This window comes from Solea senegalensis, linkage group LG13 (genome assembly GCF_019176455.1).
Source record: "Solea senegalensis isolate Sse05_10M linkage group LG13, IFAPA_SoseM_1, whole genome shotgun sequence".
Lineage (NCBI taxonomy): Eukaryota > Metazoa > Chordata > Actinopteri > Pleuronectiformes > Soleidae > Solea > Solea senegalensis.
Genome location: NC_058033.1, coordinates 6,745,526 through 6,768,104, shown reverse-complemented (window position 1 = coordinate 6,768,104; position 22,579 = coordinate 6,745,526). Strand labels below are relative to the sequence as shown.

Below are 22,579 nucleotides of genomic sequence, written 5' to 3'. Positions count from 1 at the left end.
GGATTTTGTCCATTTTGTTGCACTGTAGTAGCTGTTCTCGCAAAACCAAAACAAGCCTCCGTATCTCTGCCTCCATCTGTGGCCATAAAACCTCACATCGGTCTCAAAGGTTGTATTTTTGCTCCGATGACCTCGACGTCTTGATTCCTGTTTCGGTTGTTAAACTGTGCGCTGAGCGCGGGGCCCCCCGGCACTATCAGTTTATGGAGATCCAAAGGCGAACGCCACCATTTTCCTCTGCATTCTTGTGAGTCGTAAAGAAAGAAAAGTGACGAGCGCAGAGAGCGGGGTTTGTTTTGCAGAGAGCTGTTGATGAAGGAGGGTGAAGGAGACAGCGGGAGATCGCGTAGCTCAGGGGGGTTTGTGGGTCGGTGGAGCAGTGTGTGAGGGTGACACCTACTTTCTTTTGTGTCATAAAAACACACAACGACCATTTTCAGAACTGCCTATATTCGACGTGAAATGGCAAATCCAACTGATTTTTGCCACTTAAGCTGAGTTTTATTGAAATAATCAGCTGATTTGTGTAACTTTAAATACTTTTGTTCAGAATCTTGATAAAAAACTATTTTTCGTTTTTTGGATTACTTTTCACAAGTGTGTAATTTTTGGTTGATAAACACTGTAGACTCAAAATGCAAATTGGAGAAGCAGTTTTGTTAAATAAATATTCATTTAATCTTTAGTGTTTAACCTTTAAATGTGTTTAGTGTTTAGATCCTGCACACAGGAAGTGATTAAGACAGACAGACATTGAGCTAGCAAAGACAGATGACCGCAAACAGACTGGAATTTAAATGAAAACACAAAGAAGCGTCTACAGAAATTTTCACGAGTGAATTCTACTGCTCAAAAAACCTGTTCCTTTAGCAATTTGACGCGATAAAAAGCTTTGACTCGCTGCCCACCGCTGCTCTGCTGCCGTATACACACAAACACTCTGATAGTTTTGCCTGACACAGTCTGTTTTCAGTTGAAAGACACAGCAAACAAATAATGTTACATTGTCAAGAAAGTTACACACTTACACTGTAACATATTGTAAGAATGCCCATAACTACAAAATTTGCTATGAAACACATTTCATTTGAATATATCAAACAAACTTGCTGGTTAAAAACTCTGGATCCAAGCTGTGTTTTTCTTTAAAAGCAGGAGAAAGTGTGATGCCTTTGGACATTTGGACTGTTATAAACATCTGCTTTGCTTTTGTTTTTGACAAATTGGTGCGGCAACAACATTGTTTTGAGTCCAAATTCAGCGGCATTTACACTTCACACTGTATAATTTATCTGCAGTGCCAGAGAAAACCCTCCCATGCTGATTTTTCCACTGTTATTAAGACATTGAACGGAAAATGATGGCTGCGAGGAGTCCGATAAGAAGGACGTTTGGATAGCAGCGTGAAGCATATTCTCTTTGTAGTGCATGTCATATTTGCCTTTGTGTGGAAACTCCCACTCCATCCCATAAACCTGAAGTGAACTGATAACAGACTGTTTGTTATCGGGCAGGAGGAATCAGAGCAGTTGTACATGTTCTCCAATTATTAACCGACTCAGTCTTGGACTGAAGATATTCCACATAATGTTCCACATAATTCATCATCCAATGTTTTTCATGTTGCTTCGCGTGAACAAAAAATGCACTTAATTCACTTAAAATATCCCACACATGTTATGGTTTGTTTTTTTTACTGTCTCTTGAGTGTATATGCTAAAGAAAGTGACTTTAAACATCATTAACTCTGTGTTTCAGTTGGGCTGGAAACATTTTATTGATTGCAACTCACTTTTTTGGGGGCAACCCAAAAACCCAGATCTCCATAATTGAAGCTAAGCCAGTCTAACTACCAATCATCATGCACACAAGACATTAAAAAGTTACATTTACATTAATAATAAGTGCGATATAATCCACACAACTAGAAATAAAAAATTCAAAATCACCTGAATTTATTTGGATACATTGGAAAGTTGTTGCTCCCCCTTATGCTCCATGTACGTGTATAGTCAGTCTGAGCCTAAATTAACTATTAACTATTTTGATAATTAATCAAATGTTTTTCCTCAAGTTCTCATATTTCAGCTTATTAAATAAGAATCTTTTCTGGTTTCTTTGCTTCTCTATGGCACCAAGCAGAGTGTTTTTGGTTTTGTTCGAGGTTTGGGATCCTCAGATTAAAGTTTTCCACCATTTTCTGACCTTTTATGAATAAACGATTGATGAAGTCAGTCAATAATGAAGAGAAAGTAACCAGTAGTTGGATCCTTATTCACAGTAAATCAAAGAAAAGAGGCTCAAGAGGAGAAAAGTCACACAATGGTAGAAGTAGTCTGCCATCCAACAACACCGACCAACAACACAGAACCTGTTTGTCTTTCACGTCCTGAAAGACACTCAGGAATCTTCAATGAAATGGAAGGAAACAATGTTTTTGTTTCCCAGCGCTAAATACCCAAGACTTTAATTTCACCAAGTGCTCAGATTGCAGCGGTGATGAGGTGGTGGTGAGTTCAGGAACAATTACAGTCTGTGGATACGACCGGACAAACGTGCACACGTTACACACAACTAACGTTTATCTTCACAATCTTTCGAGTATTTCCTCCATTTGTTTGGTCCGGAAAATGTTGAAAAGTGTTTGCCTACCTCGCTAGGATGTTCTCAAATCTCAATTCTTCTCAAGTTTTTAATGATTTATTTGTTGAACGGAGCAAAGAAAACCAGAAAATAATCACATTTAAGAAGCTGAAAAGTCAGGGAACATGTATTAATGATTGAAAAATACTTGACGATTAACTTTAGGTTGTTCAATATGTAATAATAATTAAATAACAGTATTAATAGCAATATAATTTTCCTCAATAACAATGTACCAAAGGTTTTGCAATATTTACGTATTTGAGACAAAACACAAGCTACAAGACAAGTCAATACAATTGTGAAAGAAGTCAGCATCATAAATAGCAAATTGATGTTTGAAGGAAAATAAAGTTTAATAATTGACCCAACAATTAAAAAGAGAAACTAAATGTAACCGTAAGTGCCTGTGCTGCAGGAGCCCTTTCTTTCTTTGTACCTGTTCAGGTTTATGACCATAACCTCGGTCACGTCATTTGCCCCAAATAATCGGGGAGAAACAAAAAGAGGAAGTGCAGTTTTGTTCAGTTTAAAAACTCAAAGAAACCTCTAATAATTAAGTAATCTCATGAAAATAACGTCCTACGTTATTCTAATCGCTGTGGATCAGTTAGCAACTTGGTTCGTTCTTAAAAGTTCTGTTATTTTCTTTTCATTTTCTACCTGTTTTGTTATTGTTTTATTAATTGATTCAGCACATTTAGTGCCAACTACTCGTGAAAATGATTCGTTTTTTCTTTCTCTCAATCTGTAAAATAACTTACAGACGAATCAATAATGAAAATAAAAAAAGTCATCCAACAAGTGTCAGTTACGTAAGAGAGAGCAGTGGATTCACAGGAATCATTCAGATTCCATGTTACAGGTGTGTCCTGCTCAATCTGATTATCTGACGATCTGATCAGCCACCGGCATCTTCAATAATCAGCTACTCTTTTTTGTGTCCTCTCCTCTCGTAGTTACTCCTTCCTTTTGTTTATCTGTTTTTGTCTTTCTCTCCTCGTCCTCTATCTTGGGCGGTGCATCTGTATCTGTTTTCTTTGTGAATACCTTGATTCTATTTTTACCTGACATTGTTTATGTTTCTCTGCCTCTGTCTCATTCCTTCAGCCCCTTCATTGTCGCCCACAGACAAATGTCTATGTTTGTTTATGTCATAGTGTGTAGTTCAGTAGATATTTTAGGGGTGCATCACGATATGGTACGATACACGATACATGGTCTAAGATACCAATAATATCAGGATTTCTCTATTTATTCACAACATAGAGAACAAAGGTCATAAAGTCTATGTGTTGAACGTGGATGGAGCTTCTCTTAACGTAGCTTTCTGCACCGCTATCCCGCTGTAATCTCTTCTTCAGTCAGGTAACTTCCACCCAATTTCACGCGTTCATTTATTTGAAGTAGTGACGACGCCACAGCGAGTGAAACTGACAGGTACTGTTGACTTTAGAGCGTCTTCATTTGCTTATTAAAACATCAATATTTTAATATACATGTATAACCAGGTAATGCTGCGATCAGACTATATGATATTTTTGTCTTTCACTGTGGTTCGCCATGTCAGATTATCAATCACAGTGGATTATTGAGGAAAGATGCAGGCACACTGTTCCCAAAGCTCAACAAAACGTTCTTCAGGGTCACTATGCCTCCTAAAAGCAGCAGCAACATTCTGTTATCCTGCTGGTCAACATCCAGAAACACATCGTAGGAGATGTCTAACCATCTAACTTGCTCGAATCCTCGTCTTGGTGGCGTCTTGGTGTCCTAAATGCCAAATCTCTGTTCATAAGTGGGTCAGACGCTGGAAAAATGGGCCTGAATTGAGTTTAATCTGACCCCTTAATGTCATGTCAAGATTAAAATCTCTTTACAGCAGAAGCCTGGCTAAGAGAACAATCTGAAATGACAATCGTGTATTATACAAAATAACACAATAATAAGGAACATTTACAAAAAGTTCATTTCGCTGTCCTTCAAAGACGTGTGTGCTTTTTTAGCATTGTCATTAATGTATTTATGTTTATGTCTTCAGGACCTTTCTGACCTTGTCGGGACCAGTAGTCCTCATGGAGACAAAAAACCTGGTCTTAATGAGGCAGGAACTGGTTACGTTTCGGGGCTAATTTGAATTGTGGTCAAGTTAAGGTTAGAGATAAGGCTTTGTTTAAGCTGTGCAAATGATTGGACGTCAATGCAGAAAAAAAGAAAGAGCTGTGTAAACCTGTGTGTGTGTGTGTGTGTGTGTGTGTGTGTGTGGTCCCCACAGCAGATATTATTTTTCGTAACGGCTCGTGCGCCTCAAAAGAAGTCACTGTTCGCTTCATGGACTCTGAATGACTGACACACACACACACGGCAGTAACTCACACTGATCAGATAATGCACTCCACTCAACATGAGGAAAAACGCCTGCTATTTTTATTTATTTATTTATTCACCTTTATTCTCGAATACTCAGCGTGTATGGACATGTTGCATGAAAACATTTCCACAGTGGTCGCAACCAAGTCATGTGACTGACAGTTGTGTCTCCGTGGTAACGCGAGAAAACAGCCACAACTGACATCTTCTGATTTTCATATTTTGCCGATTTTTTTTCAGGGGAAAACAGCTGCTTCACGATCCATTTTGCCTTGTTTGGAATAAGATAAAACGAGTATGTTTTGTTTTTCCAGGTTACACACTGTGTTCTAACTCTGGACTCTGTCTCTATCATTTTAACCCCATTCCTGCAAGGATCAGTGGCTAAAATGTAGGCCTACACAATGGGAAACCCTTTCAAGAACATGATACGCCATCACAGACGTGTCAGAAATTGTCCTCCAATGCTTGTAAATACTAGTAGACCAGTTTATAGTGTGTACAAAAGACTGCAAACAAGTTTTGTTGTGGTGTTACTGTAGCAACATAACACGGTATCCAATATTAGCCTCATTGAGGTTGGGTTTGGTTGTCCCATCCATCCATTTTCCATGGCTTTATCTTCCACACGAGGGTCATAGGGGAAGTTTGAGCCAGTCCCAGCTGACATACAATGACAAACCAATCACTCATATGGTCAATTTAGAATGTAGTTTAAGGTCTAGCCCTCTGTCATAGCAAAAATCGGGACAGTAGCAAGACTTGAACTTGGGCTGAGACAAAAAAAAGTGTAAATTTTTACTCCAGGAAAAGGCTTAATCCAGTCTTTATCGAACCATAACTAGTACAAAATTATCACTGAAGCACAAAAAGCTGCAGTTTTTATTGTGAATGAATGAATGAACTCCTTTAAACGTGTCCTCCCTTTGTTTCTTTGTCTTCCAGACTCGGCTAGAGTTGGACAAATACCTGCCACACATCAACAGTCCACTCCTGACTTGCTCTCCCGACATCACCGACAAAAAGTACAGGCGGGACAGCGCGTCCGTCGTCGACGAGTACTTCTCCGAGGAGAAACCCATGACTCCCTACAGCCTCAACATCAACCTCATCCTCCCCAGCACCACCCATCTCCGCACGGGCCTCTACAGACCCAACACCAAGACCCTCACACCCCAGCAGATCAAGACAGAACCCGGGCTGGAGGTCCCCTGCTCCATCTCCACCGCCGCCACCCAGGCCTTACCAGACTTCACCTCCGTCTTCAGCGTGCCGCCAGTCGTCAACAATGTTTTCATCAAACCAGACATGAGCTCAGCAGGAGTGGCCACTGCAGTATCTCAGCAGCAGCCAAACTTGGACACAGAGCTACACATCGGACCGGCTCCTCCTCAGCCGCAGGTCTACCACATGCCCATCTCCACCTGCGGGGACCTCCCGCTGTCGCACACCAGCTCCTCCACACACGCCTCCTCAAGCAGCAGGACCATGCTCACCCTCGGGAATGTCGCGATGCCCACAAGTAACGGACACTACATGATGGCAGAACACCAGGTCCCACAGCAGCAGCAGCAGCAGCAGCACGGTTACTACCAGGCCTCGCCCAATTCTTCCCAGCACACAGCGCCCCACAGCCTCCCGCCCTCACCTCCCAACTCCCAGCCCGGGAGCCCCGACGGCCAGGCGGAGCTGCTCAGCTTAGCGTCCCAACCACCGCCGCCGTACCAGCAGCGGCTGGGTGGGATGAAGGTGACGGGGTTGTCGCCGCACGCCCTGCTGATGACGCACGGCCAGGGCGTCCTGACGGGTCCGAAATATAACCGACGGAACAACCCGGAGCTGGAGAAGAGGAGGATCCACTTCTGTGACTACCCAGGTCTGTTAAACATTTAAATCCCTTACAACTGTCCTGTCCCCAGCAGCTCCAGGTGTCTTTGTGTGGTCACAGCAGTAAGGATGTGGATATTTCTGATGATGGTAAACTGAAATGTATGAGCACAGAATGGAAGAACTGATCATGTGTTAAAAGCCCTGAAGAGACACATAAAACAGTATGCAGTGCTAACACTTTAACAGTCAAACATAGTTAAAAACCATAGCCTTGCTACTTTTCCCGTGTTTGCGCAGACACTGAGCAGCTCGGGCCCTGCGAGCGTTTCCTTTCATGACAGTTCGCTGCATAAATAACTTAATGAAAACAAGTTTCAACATAACTGCTCCGACAAGTCGGTTCAAATTGTTGTCTACCAAGTGTCACTGTTGTGTAAATAAAGCCTGAAAAAGAAAAGCGTAGATATAAATCTCTCAGTGATGCCCTATGCTCAAACACACACACACAATACAGCAAACATAATTCTGCAGTATACAGTGCCAGGGTATTTTATGACATCAGCTAAGGAGCGTGTTTCCGGTGTTAATGATATTTCTAAAATCTGTAGATCAGGGTTTCTCAATCCTGGTCCTGGGAACCCAGTGCCCTGCAGGTTTTAGATGTTTCCCTGCTCCAACACGCCGGATTCAAATTAATGGCTCATTATCAGGCTTCTGCAGAGCTTCCTCATGAGCTGACCATCTCAATCCGGGGTGTTGGAGCAGGGGAAATGTGCAGGTTTTAGTGGGTCCCCAGGACCACGAGTTAGAAACCCATGATCCACTGCTTCCTCTGTTGGTAAGTTTATTCTGACACACTGGTGTTTGGAATCGTTTTATTCAGCATTATCCAAGTGACACAAACGTGCCAAACGAGGCAGCAGTAGACCAGCAGCTCCTGTGAGCTCCCTAAATCGCTGATTTTCTCTATGGACTTTGGTGCAGGAGAGTGAAACTTGGAGATTGTAACAATTCATCATCATCCCATCACTTTTACTCCAAACAGCTTCACTGTTTTTCTCTCAAACACCTGAATCTTCATTAAGTTTATTCTGCATTTGACCTGTGGAGCACCCCAAGGCTCTTACCAAGGCCCCCTTTCACTCTACTTTCTGTGTTTACGTCCTCATAGACAAATAATAACAATGTTATTCATAATCTTGTTTCATGTGCTCCTAAATATGTTGCTGTTGAAACTTGAGTTTCCAGTCAGTACCTCATCCAACACATAAATACAACACAATAAAATATAATGTGAGCTAATTATTGACACTTAAAGGTCAATAGATGAACTCTACGCTCATTTCAAACCATCAGACATTACACGAAGTGCATTATCTGTCAGTTCTGTTGCTTTGATGTCGTCGTCTTCTTCGTCCACTTGTGTATTACAGCTCTTTTCTCTTGCATGTCTCACCTTTTATTGGATTAGTTGACTGTTTTACAGGCAAACATGTCAGTCTGTCTCATGACTGCTTCTGTGATGTCTTTCACAGGCTGCACCAAAGTTTACACAAAGAGTTCTCATCTGAAGGCGCACCAGAGGACACACACAGGTGAGGAAGCGCTTCAGATTTTAAACAGATCCTCACTGCACCTGTGCATCACTGTGACGTAACTGCACTGTTTCATATTGTACATAATGTAAACTTGGCTGGAGATTTTGAGTTTTTTGAATATATGCAACATGTACTATAATTTTGAATTGGAGGATCCCTAAAAAATCTCCCGCAACCTATAGATGGGTCCCAATCCTGTCTTTGGGAATCCCTTCTCTACTGGACTGTGTGTGCTTCCATAAAAATCCCAAACTAATCCTGCGATTCAAAGCAGTGTCGCCTTGGTTACCAATAAGCTCCAAGTTCACTCTGTATTCTGCTTATTTTGTCAAATCGCCAGTTTCGGTACACCCAGTGACTACAATAGAGATTTAGTGCAAAAGAAAAGAAAAGTAACAGCATTATGGTTTAATGTTTTTAGTATTGTTATTATTATTTTTGTTTTCCCTGGACCTTGTTTATGCATGCTCTTACCTGTCCACTGAGCTTCCCCAGAGAGGGGGAAGAGGGAGGGAGGAGTGTAGAGGCTGAATGAAAGAGAGGAAAACATGGGGAAGGCACACTGGTAAAAATAATGGCCAAACCAGTTACTCCTGCTTTTCAGAGGTTGGAGGATGGAGGAGGAGGAGGAAGGTGGGGAGTTTGCAAGAATGGGGGAAGGCTGGTTTCGATGTGTTGCCCGTCTGTAAGATGAAACCTGTGCATTTCCAGAGATTTGGAGATTTACTTTGACAGAAACAGAGAGAGAGAGGGAGAGAATCTGCAAACACGCGAAAAACTGCACATCTAGATCATCATAAATAGATAAAATGGTGTTTTTATGGATCCCAGGGGGAAGTTGGGATTCAGCTGTGCAAGAGACAAATTGACAATTAACAGTAACATAAAAGGAAAGATGTCCTTCGTAGGAAAGCGTGTTCTTTTGTTGAAATAAATACTGTAAGTGTTTTGTACAGGCTTTCACTGGCAAACCAACGACGTGATATCATCAATAGCTAAATGATCATCACCTGTGACTATCAACGCACTGCTGTAAAATCATTCTGCACCTGCACGAGGTTTTGTCTTTGACTAGGTATCTGCCTAACTAACACCTCTGTTGCCTGTAGCCAAATCTTTACTTGTTGTATGTGCTGAAATGAATTTTGTTAACAGCTCCCAACCTTTCCTACCCAGGTTATTCCTCTTCATATTGCTTTAATTTAACAATTGTACAAGCCCCATAAGGTCAGATTATTCAGTTATGCACCAGAAAAATGGGGAAAATGACACTATGTGCTAAGAAATGCCTCTTGTCTTAACCTGATCACCATCTCATGACCCCCTCAGGGTGGCTCCTGACCCCAGTGCAAGAAGACTCATTTAAAGTCACCTCAGTTATTAACAGAGAAAGACGTTTCCCCTTAAAGAAAAGCAAAAGAAAAGTCTACTCTGATTTCTTTGTTCACTGAGTGGAAGAGATTCTGTCGATGGCGTGTTCTGGTCACTTTTTCATCTTCATACTGGCAGACTTCTACTCGTGATCTGGCAACTTTCGACCTGCCCGGTCTTGTTTTGCATTCAGCTGTTGATGACTCAAGAGCTAAGCATGTGGAGGAGCTCTGGGCTGACAAAAGCAAGTAATCCAGGCAAATCAAGAAAAGCCCATACGAGAGAGGACATTTCGTAAATCTTAAGTCAAATTCTGCTTCTTTTTTTTTTTTTGCAATTATTTATGTCAAAAGATGGAGATTGTAACAATTCATCATCATCCCATCACTTTTACTCCGAAGAGCTTCACTGTTTTTCTCTCAAACACCAGAATCTTCATTAAGTTTATTCTGCATCTGACCTGTGGAGCACCCCAAGGCTCTTACCTAGGCCCCCTTTCACACTATTTTCTGTGTTTACGTCCTCATAGATAAATAATAACAATGTTATTCATAATCTTGTTTCATGTGCTCTTAAATATGTTGCTGTTGGCTCCAACTAACGATTCTTTTCATGATCGATTAATCTGATGATTGTTTGGTCCCAAAAACAAAATTGTTCACTTTAAATTATTCCTTTGTAAATAAACCAGATTTAAACATTTTAAAGGTATTTCATTTAGTAATTGATTAATTGTTGGAATCATCATCTTGCCATTTTTTTACTCTGTATCGGATCTGTGGTGTACCCCAAGTCTCTTTCCTCAGCCCCCTTTGATTTTTCAATTTTCTGTGTTTACATCCTAATAATATTACTATCTATAATACTCATTCAATCTGCTTTGATTTTAAATACATTTCATACCTTAAGTTTGCCCCTAAATGTATTGGTTTTGGTTTTACTCGTGCTTTTATCTTGTGTGAAGGTGATTACTGCCAATCTCTGTTTGCCCACTTGAAAATAATGGTGGAAAAGTCCATTCACACCTTCAGCTCACACTGCTGTCAATCTCTTGTCAACGGCACATATTTAAGAAACCATTAAGCACATTAAAGCGGCTTTGCATCAGCTGCCAGTCGACATAAAGGCTTTATTTACTGCCTTGCCCCTAGCATGGTTGTAATTTTCATATACTGATACACTGCTGACTATCATGTGACTATAGTTTTGTCAGGGTTCTTCCTCACAGTTTGTCATAGCTGACTTGTGATGGCAGTGACGATGGATGACATCTGATTAAGCAGTGCAGTATGTGCATGTGCGCCGACATGTGGAATATTCCTGTGGTGTAGCCCAAGGGCACATTTCCACATTCGCTTTATATCGTCCCTGTAACTCACATATTACATTGATGTCACCCTGCAGTAATTCATATGAAACATTATCAATCATTTCCTGTCTGTTTTGTTTCCTCGTGAGTGTGACAGGAGGGTTTTGTTTCATCTCCAGCGCGATGGTATCAGGAAGTTCTACAGTGTGTCACCACTAGAGTGGCCTTCTTTGTACGAGATAATCCCAAAATCACGGGATGTAACTTGACGCAGCAGATGCTTTCTCACATAGATTTGTCTGGGAAAGGAAACAGCTGAATCTTTATGAGGTTTATTTTGCTTCTGATCTGTGGAGCACCCCAAGGCTCTTACCTAGACCCCCTTTTATTCGTCCTCATATACAAATAACATAATGTTATCCATAATTCTTATTTGGTTCACTTAATCTGTTTAGATTAGCAGAGGGAAACTTGACCAAGGGAGATCTGCTGGTTCTGTAACTGTTGGACTCTCGTCCATCTCATTCATAAATCAAGTGGTTCGAACAATAGCTGTGTTTACACATGCAAAATGAGTAGATTTGCTCCAATTTGAATTAGAATTCCATCATTTACATGGACTCAAAAAATAAAGTTTGCCAGGTTTCCGATGGGTGTGTTTACGCTACATATTTTTTTTATTCCGATCAGGCTTTTATTCCGATTACTTGTATCCATGTAAACATAGCTAGTTTGCATACATTGAGCAATAGGGTTATATAAGCCAGGTTATAAATGCAAACTACGCAATCTAGTAGTGAGTAGTAGTTTGTTTTCATTTCTAATATCTTAAGAAATTAAAACAATGTCGTCATATTTGTATAAAGTGTTACAACATAGACTACTGTACTTGGTCTGAAGGTATTTGTACGTTAGAAGTCCTGCTTCAAAGTTCACCGGTGTCGTACAGTTTTAACAAGTAATACCCTTTACCACCTGTGGGGGGAGCCCGAGAGCAGTTAGTAAGTTAGTCATGGTTTAATAATCCATAAATTGCTGCAGCCCCAGTTATGAGTGTGGTCAAGGTTTCTACGATCACGTGTAGTTGAAGTCCACCACGATCTTTGCCCATTGACAACTCTGCTATCAAAACAACTGCGCCCATCCCAACCTTGACCATGGCCTCTGCAGCCAATTGAGCTGTGTACGTTGACTGTTGTAATTGTGTTAGTGTGTGTGTTTGTACGTGTGTGTGTGTGTGTGTGTGAAGAGTAGAGTGCAATCAGCCTGATTAGGGAACCCTCCAGCCCTCTTCACAAACACTCACTGAGCTGATAAAGCTGAGAGGTCCACAGAGTTTATGATTGTCCTGAAAAGCCTCCAGGTGTTTGCTCTTTGCCTCAGTAAAACCAGGTAGAACCTGGATATAAACTGTTGTTATTACATGTAACTTGTTATTTTGCCGCAACAATTGGTCTGAAGCGAAAAATCTGAACTTTCAGCGTGTTCTTCTTATCGGCGTGTGTTTTCAAAAAGTGATGGATGAACATTCAGAGTGGGTGGAAACACTCGCACCTGACCTTTGCTTCACTTTACATCAGCTTTCATGTTTGACTCATTCTGTGTGACACCATCATCGCTATGTGAAATGTAAATTTACTTTGGATTAAAAGCTGCCACTAGCTATTAAACAGGAGTTATTAATGCACACAAGTGCTCACTTTATCCTTTACCACTGGGCCTCATTTGTCAACATTTTTCTTCCTTTAAATTGGTCTTAAAAAGTTCTGTAAGAAAACTAAAAAAGATTTACGACATGTTTATAAAACATGTGGTAATTTGAATCATATATTATTATACAGCTGTAGATTTGAAGAAAATAGAATGCGTTTGATTACATGAGCTATTTGTTGTTGGTATTTAGATTTTGGTTTGATAGTTTTATTATTGTTTTTATCACAATAATGAAATTATCAGTTAGTTTTAAACTTTAAAGAGATGGGTTTTTGTTTAGTTTTTTTCCATGCAGCAGGTTCAGGTTGTCAGAGAGACTTGTGGCCTCCTATAGAGTAAATACCCAACTTTATAAAGGTACACAGCGGCCTGACAGATGCTTTTTGTCCCTCTGTGATTGATGTTGCCGTTTCACTGCCGCCTCTACGAGTGTGTGTGTGTTTTGTCGTGTTTGTGCGGCAGAGACTGTTTGTCTGTTATGATTTATGATCTGTTCATACATGTGCTCACTAATATGTGTGTGTCTCTGAAAGAGAACTAATAGTTTGACCGTTTTTAAATAGCCACCTGCTCAAACAGTTACTGTTTGTTTTGTACAAATGCCTCTAAAGGCCTTTTTAGTTTTGCCGTCAAATGGACGATGGAAATCCTCAGTATGTCTCCCATTGATGCACATTAGCATGTTTCACAGGTCAATACCACATCACTGAAAAGCCTTTTAGAAACGCCATTATCCCACTTTATTACATACAATGACAATGAAGCATTATTGTCCAAGTGTATGTCGTTCAAGTTTCACTTCTCAGTTGAAATTGTACAATTATTTTCATAAAAGGAATGATGAGAAAAATGTTTGCCATTGTAAAGTTTAAACTCAAATGTTTTTTTTGTTTTTTTATCACTTCACATCAGAATTCATGACCAATATTTTCAAATTAATTTATCTGTGACGTGATTTTAGCGAAAAGCAAAGTGTTAGTGGGTCAAACCTTTTTAATCTGAGGTTTAAAGTCGAAACACAGCGCTCTACAGAGGGACATGACTGCACACAGGAAGGGATTATGGGGCAGGTCATCACATGACCTCTTGGCAGCTTGTTGAGGAACATTTCTGCACCAGTTGAGTGTTTGCTCTGTTTGCTCGCCCACAAGGATATTGGTCAGAAAGCGAGAGAGAGAGAGAGACAGTGCTTTTGACTCTGACAGCGAACATATAGATCAAAACCAAACACACCTGCAGGTCGAGAGCGTCTGGCTTTTATATGGAGACGTATGTGTGCTCCACCTCTACACACACACTCACACATTAGCGTTGAACTCTAGAAACAGGATATTGTCCAAACAGGAGGCTGGAGTGAATGTGAGCCTCTGAAGTGATTGTTGGGTTTCTCCAAGTTTACCAAGTGTGGGCAGATTGAAGATTATTCTCATTAATGATTCATCCGTAGATTATTTTCTTGATCCGATAGTTGTTGGGGGGCCACACGGTGGTCACCGTGTGGGATCCCAGTTTGACCCTTTTATGTGTGGAGTTTGCATGTTCTCCCAGGGTTCCTCTCACTGTCTAAAAACATGCATGTTTGTTTGTCTCTGTTCAGGGTGGACACCCTCATGTGGAGGATAAAGTGGTAGAAAACGGATGGAATTAGTTATTTGGTCCAGAAAGTGGCAGGAAAATGTCACCTGGTGTTTCACCAACCTCAAACTGAATAAATTAAAGTTATTGTAGACAGTCCTAAAAAACAGAAAAAAGTCACATTTATGAGCTTTTTATTGAATCAAACAATTGGATATTGGATACATATTAGTTTAGTTAGTTATTACCATTGTTATTGTTGTTGATATTCTTAGGTTGCATGTATTTGTTGAAGCTTTCAGGTCACAAGCGTCAAATAGTTGTTATGTTTACTTTAAGTTTGTATATAAAATAAAAGCAGATTTGTGGATTTTCGTGTCTGGAAAGTGTCACAGTTGGGACTTGGTGCCACTTTCCTTCAACAGTAGCTGCTGCAAACATAGTTGGATATTGGTCGAGTGATTACTAATCAATTATCAATTTAACCAGTTTATAATAAAACCACAACTTTTTGCAGCGTCATATTATCGGTGTACCTTCAAAACCACATAAATAAAAGTTTTTGCACGTTTTTGTCACGTTGCTCTTTGGACCCCGTCCCTGTGCTCACAGCTGCCACTCAGTGATTGATGGTCAATAGCAGAAGCTAATCTAATCAGTGCACGGGCCGACGCTGGTAACGAGCGCTTAATGACCCAAACGGCCAGAGAGAGTCACGCTTCCCCCCCACGCTGACTCTCAGGAGAGTTTCCTCTAAAACACTTTTATTATTACATTATTACATGTCATTTAGCAGACGCTTTTATCCAAAGCGACTTACAAAAGTGCATTTAAACATTTGGGTACAAATAAGAGCTAGAAGTAAGTAAGAGCTTCAAGTAGAACAAACTATGAAGTGCTAGTCATAAGTGCGATGTACAAGTTTTTTTTTTGTCTTAGTCGAGGTAGAGTCGGAAGAAATGTGTTTTTAGTCGGCGTCGGAAGATGTGGAGGCTTTCAGCTGTCCGGATGTCGATGGGGAGATCGTTCCACCATTTGGGAGCGAGGACAGTGAACAGTCTCGAGTTCTGCGAGTGCCTTTGCGATCCTGTCAGTGAGGGGGAGACTTCATTTACATCCACAGAAAAAACACTTTATTGTAATTCCACAATAACACCTGAAATATGTTTGACTCAAGATCAGATCTATTATATCTTGGAATAATGTTCATGTTTATTTATTAGGATTCCCATTAGCTGTGTCCTAAAGCACTGCGAGACTTCCTGTGGTCTACAGTTCAGAATGTACAATGTTTGCACATCAACGCAAAATTCTGTGCAGAACAATGCACGAGTAAAGTTAACCAAGAGAGCAAATGACGATGTGATGCCTGACGTCATCTTGGACGAAGAAAAGCTCTTACAAGTTGCCCTCCCATCTTAGGCTGTGTCAGCACATTCAGTCCTTGATTTTGAGGGAGTTGGTCCTGGAAAGTCCTTGAATTTCATATCAACTAAGGTATGGGAACCTTAGGAACTCCTTCATCCACCCGTACAGTGGCCTTCACATACCAGAAAGGATGTTGTTCTCCAGTTTATATCCGCGTTATAACATGAAAACACATAATCTGGCTGGTTTGTCTAATCTGGCTGCTAAATAAACATGGCGGCACAAGATGTCAAGCATCATATTTATTGGTAGAATATTCAATTTCTGACAACAAACTCCTCCTAAATGTGACACATTCTACCTTTTGTGCTCATGTCTCACGTTGATTCCCAGACACTTACTCTCAGTGATGACTTATTTTTGTTGTTCTTCTTCCTGTCATGTACACATCAGCCCATTCAACCTACGTTTTTTTTTTTTCTTTGTTGGCACAGCAGAGAAATGTCAACGTTTGGGTGGAGTGGTGTAAAATGTACTCGTTATTCTTCGGTGCTTTGGACTCCCATTTTGCTTTTGTCTTTTGTGCGTTTTTAAATATACCTTATAATTATGAAACAACCAACCGTTAAGCTATTGTGCAATTAGTATTTTGGGAAACAAACAGTTCCTGGTGACACTGTAGGTCACTTCTGAAGCAACAGCAATTCAAGGATCCCGAGGGACGTTTCTTCTCGACAAACAATATCATGTTTACACTCTGAAAACAAAACCTAACAAACAAGACAAATACACGTATTCCCTTGTCATGTCTTAACTTTTAGGATTGCTAGCGAGCTTGTTGTGTTATGATAAAGGCTTTTTTTACTGTTTTAGTATGGTCCAATTTCACTTAAAGATCATAATTTCCCATTCACGAATTCAAGATGGCTGCTCCTAGCATCAAAAAGAGAAAAAAGTTTGTTGTTGCTCGGAGTGAAAGCTGTAACTTTTACTGTTTTCTAGCACCTTTTGTGGCCAATTTAATAAATCATAATACTGTCTTACTGACGCCTGTAAACATGTTGCTTTGTGGTTGTATTTCAGATATAACTGCGTATTATGTTTTTGAAAAGGACTAATTTAGCTTGCTAGTTAGGGAACCTAGCTATAGTGCTAACATTAACTGCTGACTAACCGGATTAGATCACTCACAATTGGTCTGGAGTTGTGGAAAACGAGAACGCAGTTTAACAATTATTATTGGTTATCAACCGATTATTAAATACATTTTTCATAATCGATGAGTTTGAGGGAAGTTTTCTGGCTTTGTGAGAATATATTTTCTGGTTCCTTTGCTCCATATAACAAAGAAAGTCAATTAAATCGACAACAATCAACATTTGGGAACATCATCATGTTGAGGTTTTCTAAATTAAATAATTCCCGAGAAAATAATCCCGCCTGCGCTGTATCTTTTGCACTCAAATAAATGCAAGGATTCTACGATAAAAAGCCTTAAATCTTTCTGTCTTGAAAAGTATTCACCCTCCAAAATATGTATTTTATTACAGTTAAATAAAATAGTGCATCATTTAGACGTTGCGAGGAAATATTTCCTTATTCACTATTATCACGATAAAATCATATATTGTCCTGTCGCTACTAAAAAATAAAACATATTTGAGTTTGGTCCTCAAACTGCTCTGTCATGCAAATTGTTATTGCTGAGAACTCCTCAGGGCACTTTGAGTTTTTGTCTTTCAATTTGAAAGGACTCGTCCAACCAGGTGAATTGTTTTTTAAGCACATCCTGATTTGACTTTGCCACCGCAGGGCTCGTAGCTCAGCGTTTTCCCACACTAAAGCAGTAACTTGCAGGTTTTCTCGATGTGGAAGTACTCACATTATTTGAGTTGTTTGTTGTATGTCAGGAAGTTTTACTGGTAGTAGTGACTGAAAAATGGGGCAAACAGCTCCCTCTGTGTGTAATTATCAGGTGTGATATGCATGCTTTTGTCTCACGTGGTATACACTGTGCCACAAATGTCACTTTTCTACAGCAACATTTTTTATTTTATTTTATTATTTACAAGCCTTATCTCCCACACTCGGATATTACACAGATAAAGACACAACGTTCACCTGCTTTGGTCCCGACTAAAGCATGTGTGTCCACTGGAGTCCCCTCCTCCGAATGCACTGCCACCAACACATTTGGGTCTCTCCACTTTAGTGGGGACCAAAGTCCACAAATGTCAGTGTTTTTCTCAGAATATTAACATAAACGCTCCAGTAACAGAGAAGCGATAGAACATCTAAAACAGAGCTCCTTTAACTACTGTCCTGCTCTCTGTCCCCCTCTGTGTCTATCAGTGGTACTGCAGCCTCACAGCAGGAGTCTGCTTTTCTCTGTGTTCTTCTTCTCTACTTTTTTCTTTTTTCTTTTTTCTTCATCTTTTAGGAATTGTAAATAAACAGAAAACTGAAGAGAAACAGTTTTCAGTCATAATTCTTTACTACACTGTTGTAATATTTTTTTTACACAGGTTTTGCAACATGTACAATGTTTGAAGAGGAAACTCTGCATTTGCTTCACAGGGACTTTAAAAAAGCACCTTCTCCTCATATAATGACTGTTTTATTAGTTTTCACTGCCCTTATGTTCACTTGTCAACTATTGTTGGGCCAAATCTTGAAACAATAGCCTCTGTTCCACCAACATTTCCAAAATGAACAGGAACTTATTTACCTGGGAGAAATAATTCCTGGTTATCTTTGTGGTTTGCGTTTCCACTGCGTCTCAAAGTTGTGGAAAATGACACTCGGTAGTTTCGTACTACTACATCGTCAGTAAAGTTTGGGATTGAGTAATTTCGGTGGAAACACGGCAAAATCCCGGTTACATGAGAGAAGTTCCTGTGGTGGAAAAACAGACTTTAAGAAAATGTCAAAAGAACGTATTTGTAACTCCTCCCTCCTCCTTGTGTTTTTCTCGCAGGTGAGAAGCCGTACCGCTGCACGTGGGAGAACTGCGACTGGCGTTTCGCCCGGTCGGACGAGCTCACCAGACACTACCGGAAACACACCGGCGCCAAACCCTTCAAGTGCATCGCCTGCAGCCGCTGCTTCTCGCGCTCCGACCACCTGGCCCTGCATATGAAGCGCCATCAGAACTAAACGCAGTCACAACTGTACATACACACAAACACACACGCGCATGCACGATCAGTGCAGTATTTGAATATCAACAGCCACTTGAAACTTAACAGCAGTCATTATGAACTGATCCTGAACTGAAATCATCTCTGTGCGCTGGTGTTTTTACCTGGTGCTACATGCTAACAGATGTTGACTGACAGCAGGAAATAATCACGTCTTCGCTGCTCCGTCGACTTCCTGGTTAACGTTCTTGAACCCTTTGTATCGTCTGCCTCGCACACGGACACAGATTTGTGTGGACAGGAGGTGTCAGCGCTCACCTCCGTGTTCCCATTTTTTCCCTCTGTGAGATAAACGCTGATCACCTGCTTTCAGTCAACACGGCGTCATTAACACTGGAGCTAATCATCAACCAGAGCTCAGAGATGATTTTAGTGTTTGATTTAAAGAACATGCCCTCATTAAATCACCCAAAACACACACACGTCATCATCAATCAGTGAAACTGCGACAGTGGACTCTTCATCACGTCCCGGACTCTGTCCTCCTCAGCAAAATCAACAAAAAAGCAACACAATGAACTTGTTTCACGACAAATCTGCTGCCAACTCCATCGCCATCTTGTATCATTTTTGAGGTATGAACTTTCAAGGAGAGGTGGAAATACCTCTGTAAATATCTGTTAATAATGTATGTGTGTGTGTGCGTGAGAGCGAGAGAGAATACAACGAATGTATTGAGATTTATACTTGACATCCTTTTGTTTGTTTGCCTTTTCCCTCCTTTTTTTTTTTACATCCAATGTTAATGAGTCATTTTCCATGTTCCTCACGCTATAATCTCCCCTTTCAAAATAAAAGAGTAAACAGATAATCAACAATCACGATCGGAGAGAGCTCTCCATGGAAAAGTTAATCATCGCCTTGTTACGCCTGTTTCAGCACAAGTAATACCTGTCGAGCTCAGAGCGTCGAGCACTCTGCCAATGTTTGTGTCCATGACACTACCCGTTGCCCCGGCGACCGACCTCCTTTGATGGCGGTTTGCGGTTATGCTTGTAGTTTCTATTCAGCTTTCTTTTCTTCTCTTTCTCCCTCCCCCTCCCCTCTTTCTCTCTCTCTCTCCTGTATTTGTTCAACACTTGAGCTGAAGGGAAGAGAGAGATGGGTGTGGACACACTGTAACGTCTGACGTAGTCACTCCTGATTCTGTTCTGATGAAGCGCAGTGCAACGGGACTCAGATTGCAGTTAGAGTCGTGTTTGACGTGCGTGAATAGCAGGTTAATGTTCGCCTGATTACGTGACGTTAACTATGATTTGTGGCCCCTGCGTATTTTTCAGCCCGCACATTTTTGTGCAGTGGTGCAGATGTTTTTGTTTTGTTTGACATGAGCAAGCTTTTTAAGAAGATTCTTTGACAGTTGGACTCATTGACCTGAAACAAACCCGTCTCTATGTTTGGGGCAAATTTGACCAAGAAATGAATTGAAATTTAACCAATTTGTACATTTTCTGACTGAATAATCGACAAAAAAAATTTTCAAGCCACCTTTTCTCTACAGCGACAGCCTTCTTAAGGTCCAGTGTAAAGAATTTAGGGTGATTTATCAACGTATAATTGATATAGTGTTTAAATATTTTCATTCATCCACATAGTCCTTAATTTCAGAATTATTTTTTAAATAATACAAAAGTACAAACACAATATAGGTAGAGAATAGGCAATAAAAAGATTAAAATACAAGATCACAGATCGACATACAAGACTTCAGTTGAGAAATAAGATGAGCCTTAACCTTAAAATATGTAATAATGAAATAATAACTTCAAAAATAACTTCTAATATACTCTAAATTCAGTTGGGTACAAAACAAAGCTTGCTTTTCTTAGATTAAGGGTTTTATACGACACTAGACACAAGACTGTGGATTTTGTCCACAATTTTTGTACGTTAGCCCAGAATGGACAAATCGAAGACTCTAAAGCGCTTTAAAAAGTGCTTTTTTAATGTTTTTATGATACCTATGCACAGTATCACTCCTAGATGCCATTAACTCTACTAACTGGTCCTCTAACTCCTCATGGTGCGTAACATTTACATCGGAAGTTGGAACCTCCGAGTTTACTGTGTTAACGTAAAACCTGTCTAGGGTTAGCCATTTTTTTCGAAATGCCAGTCACTAACAACACTTAACGCGATGTTTTCAACACATAGACATCGTAGGAACGACTGATTTACCGAAGTGTAACTGACAGAAAAATTAGCCAAGAGTTTTTACGATGAACATGAGGGACGGCCATCTTGGAATCCTATGCCGGGGTATGCTCCAAACTTCTTAGTGCGAAATGTTCGACTTTTGGCTACAACTGGAATATGGCTGCACCAATGAATCGATTGTTAATCGATTACTAAGTTATAAATGAGTCATCTGTGGGTTTTGTCATTACTGGTCAACATTTTCTGACATTACTCGAAAACAGATTCATCAATTATGAAAGAAATCTTGAGTTGCAGCCCTAAACTGGAACGTACCATTAGCTGAACATGTAAAAAAACAAAAAAAAAACAGGGTTGAATCAAAACCCAGAAAATCAAACCAACAAAAACATTTTCCACTTGTCCAGGTTTACATTTGAACACCTCGTACTACTTTAAGAAAAGAAAAAACGGTTTCACGACCCACCGTTTTTCCACAAGTAGACCACCAGTAGAAGGGCGACGAACATCGAGACACTTGTGTTTTGACCGATTGTATTGATTTGCGGTCTGATCCTGTTGACACTGCGCTGAGGCTGTAGCATCAACCCACGATTTTACTTCACACTTTAAATCAACAACGGCGTTGATCGACGCGTACCTGTCCGGCATGAGCGGAAACAGAAACCCCTGATTTATTCATTTTCTTTCCTCTGTCTCTCTCAGAGAGGCAGCACTGACCACCACGTCCTGTAAATATGTGTCTCTTCACAGAAGACTTTGTAAATATTTGTTTGGTTTTAATATTTTCCTATTATAATAATAATAATAATATTTTGTTTTCCTTTTTTTTAACTAATGGGATTTTAGATTGGTTTCATGTGAGCGCTTGTTTAATTTTGTTTGGTTTTGATACGTCATGTATAAGAGAATTTATCAGTTTTATGTAAAATGAATGAGAACGGAATGGTTTGATATTATTTTTGTTTTCTGTTTGTGCAAAAATGCTGCAATGAGATAATAAAGATTTTTGAAATAATGCTTTTGTAACACTGTTGTATTTATGTTGCTTTTGTGTTATAAGAATACAGAACATGTACTATAGTAAACAGTATAACATGTAGTACCTCTGCAATCTCTGTGGTATTATGGTATTCTAGAAAGTATCATGGTCTGTGCACTATGGTACTTGTACCAATTACCCACTGTAGTATGTACATGTATGGTTTGTGTACCATGGTAGTATCTAAGGTTCCTCGATACCTCCGTTGTACATTGCTTACGTACCAAGATACTGCAGTGGTACATGTACCAGTGATACCATGGTATTGTCAAAGAACCTATGGTACTATCAAAGTAGAGGTACCATGGTATTTTTGAACATACCCTGTTACACTCTATGGCAAATTACTTGGCTACCACTGTACTTGTACCACATACAGTTGTGTAGTATTCATTTGGTTGGC

The 22,579-nt window shown here is 40.2% G+C and overlaps 1 protein-coding gene across 1 annotated transcript in view; it reads left to right on the top strand.

Moving 5' to 3' along the window:
• klf5l (Kruppel-like factor 5 like) overlaps nt 1–22,152 on the top strand; it is a 29,439-nt gene extending 7,287 nt beyond the window's left edge. The window contains exons 2-4 of the mRNA XM_044042884.1: nt 5,959–6,889; nt 8,379–8,438; nt 18,755–22,152. Of these exons, the coding sequence (XP_043898819.1) occupies nt 5,959–6,889; nt 8,379–8,438; nt 18,755–18,933 (1,170 nt within the window). The 3' untranslated portion in view covers nt 18,934–22,152. The remainder of the gene's footprint in view (nt 1–5,958; nt 6,890–8,378; nt 8,439–18,754) is intronic.
• The last annotated feature ends 427 nt before the right edge of the window (nt 22,153–22,579 follow it).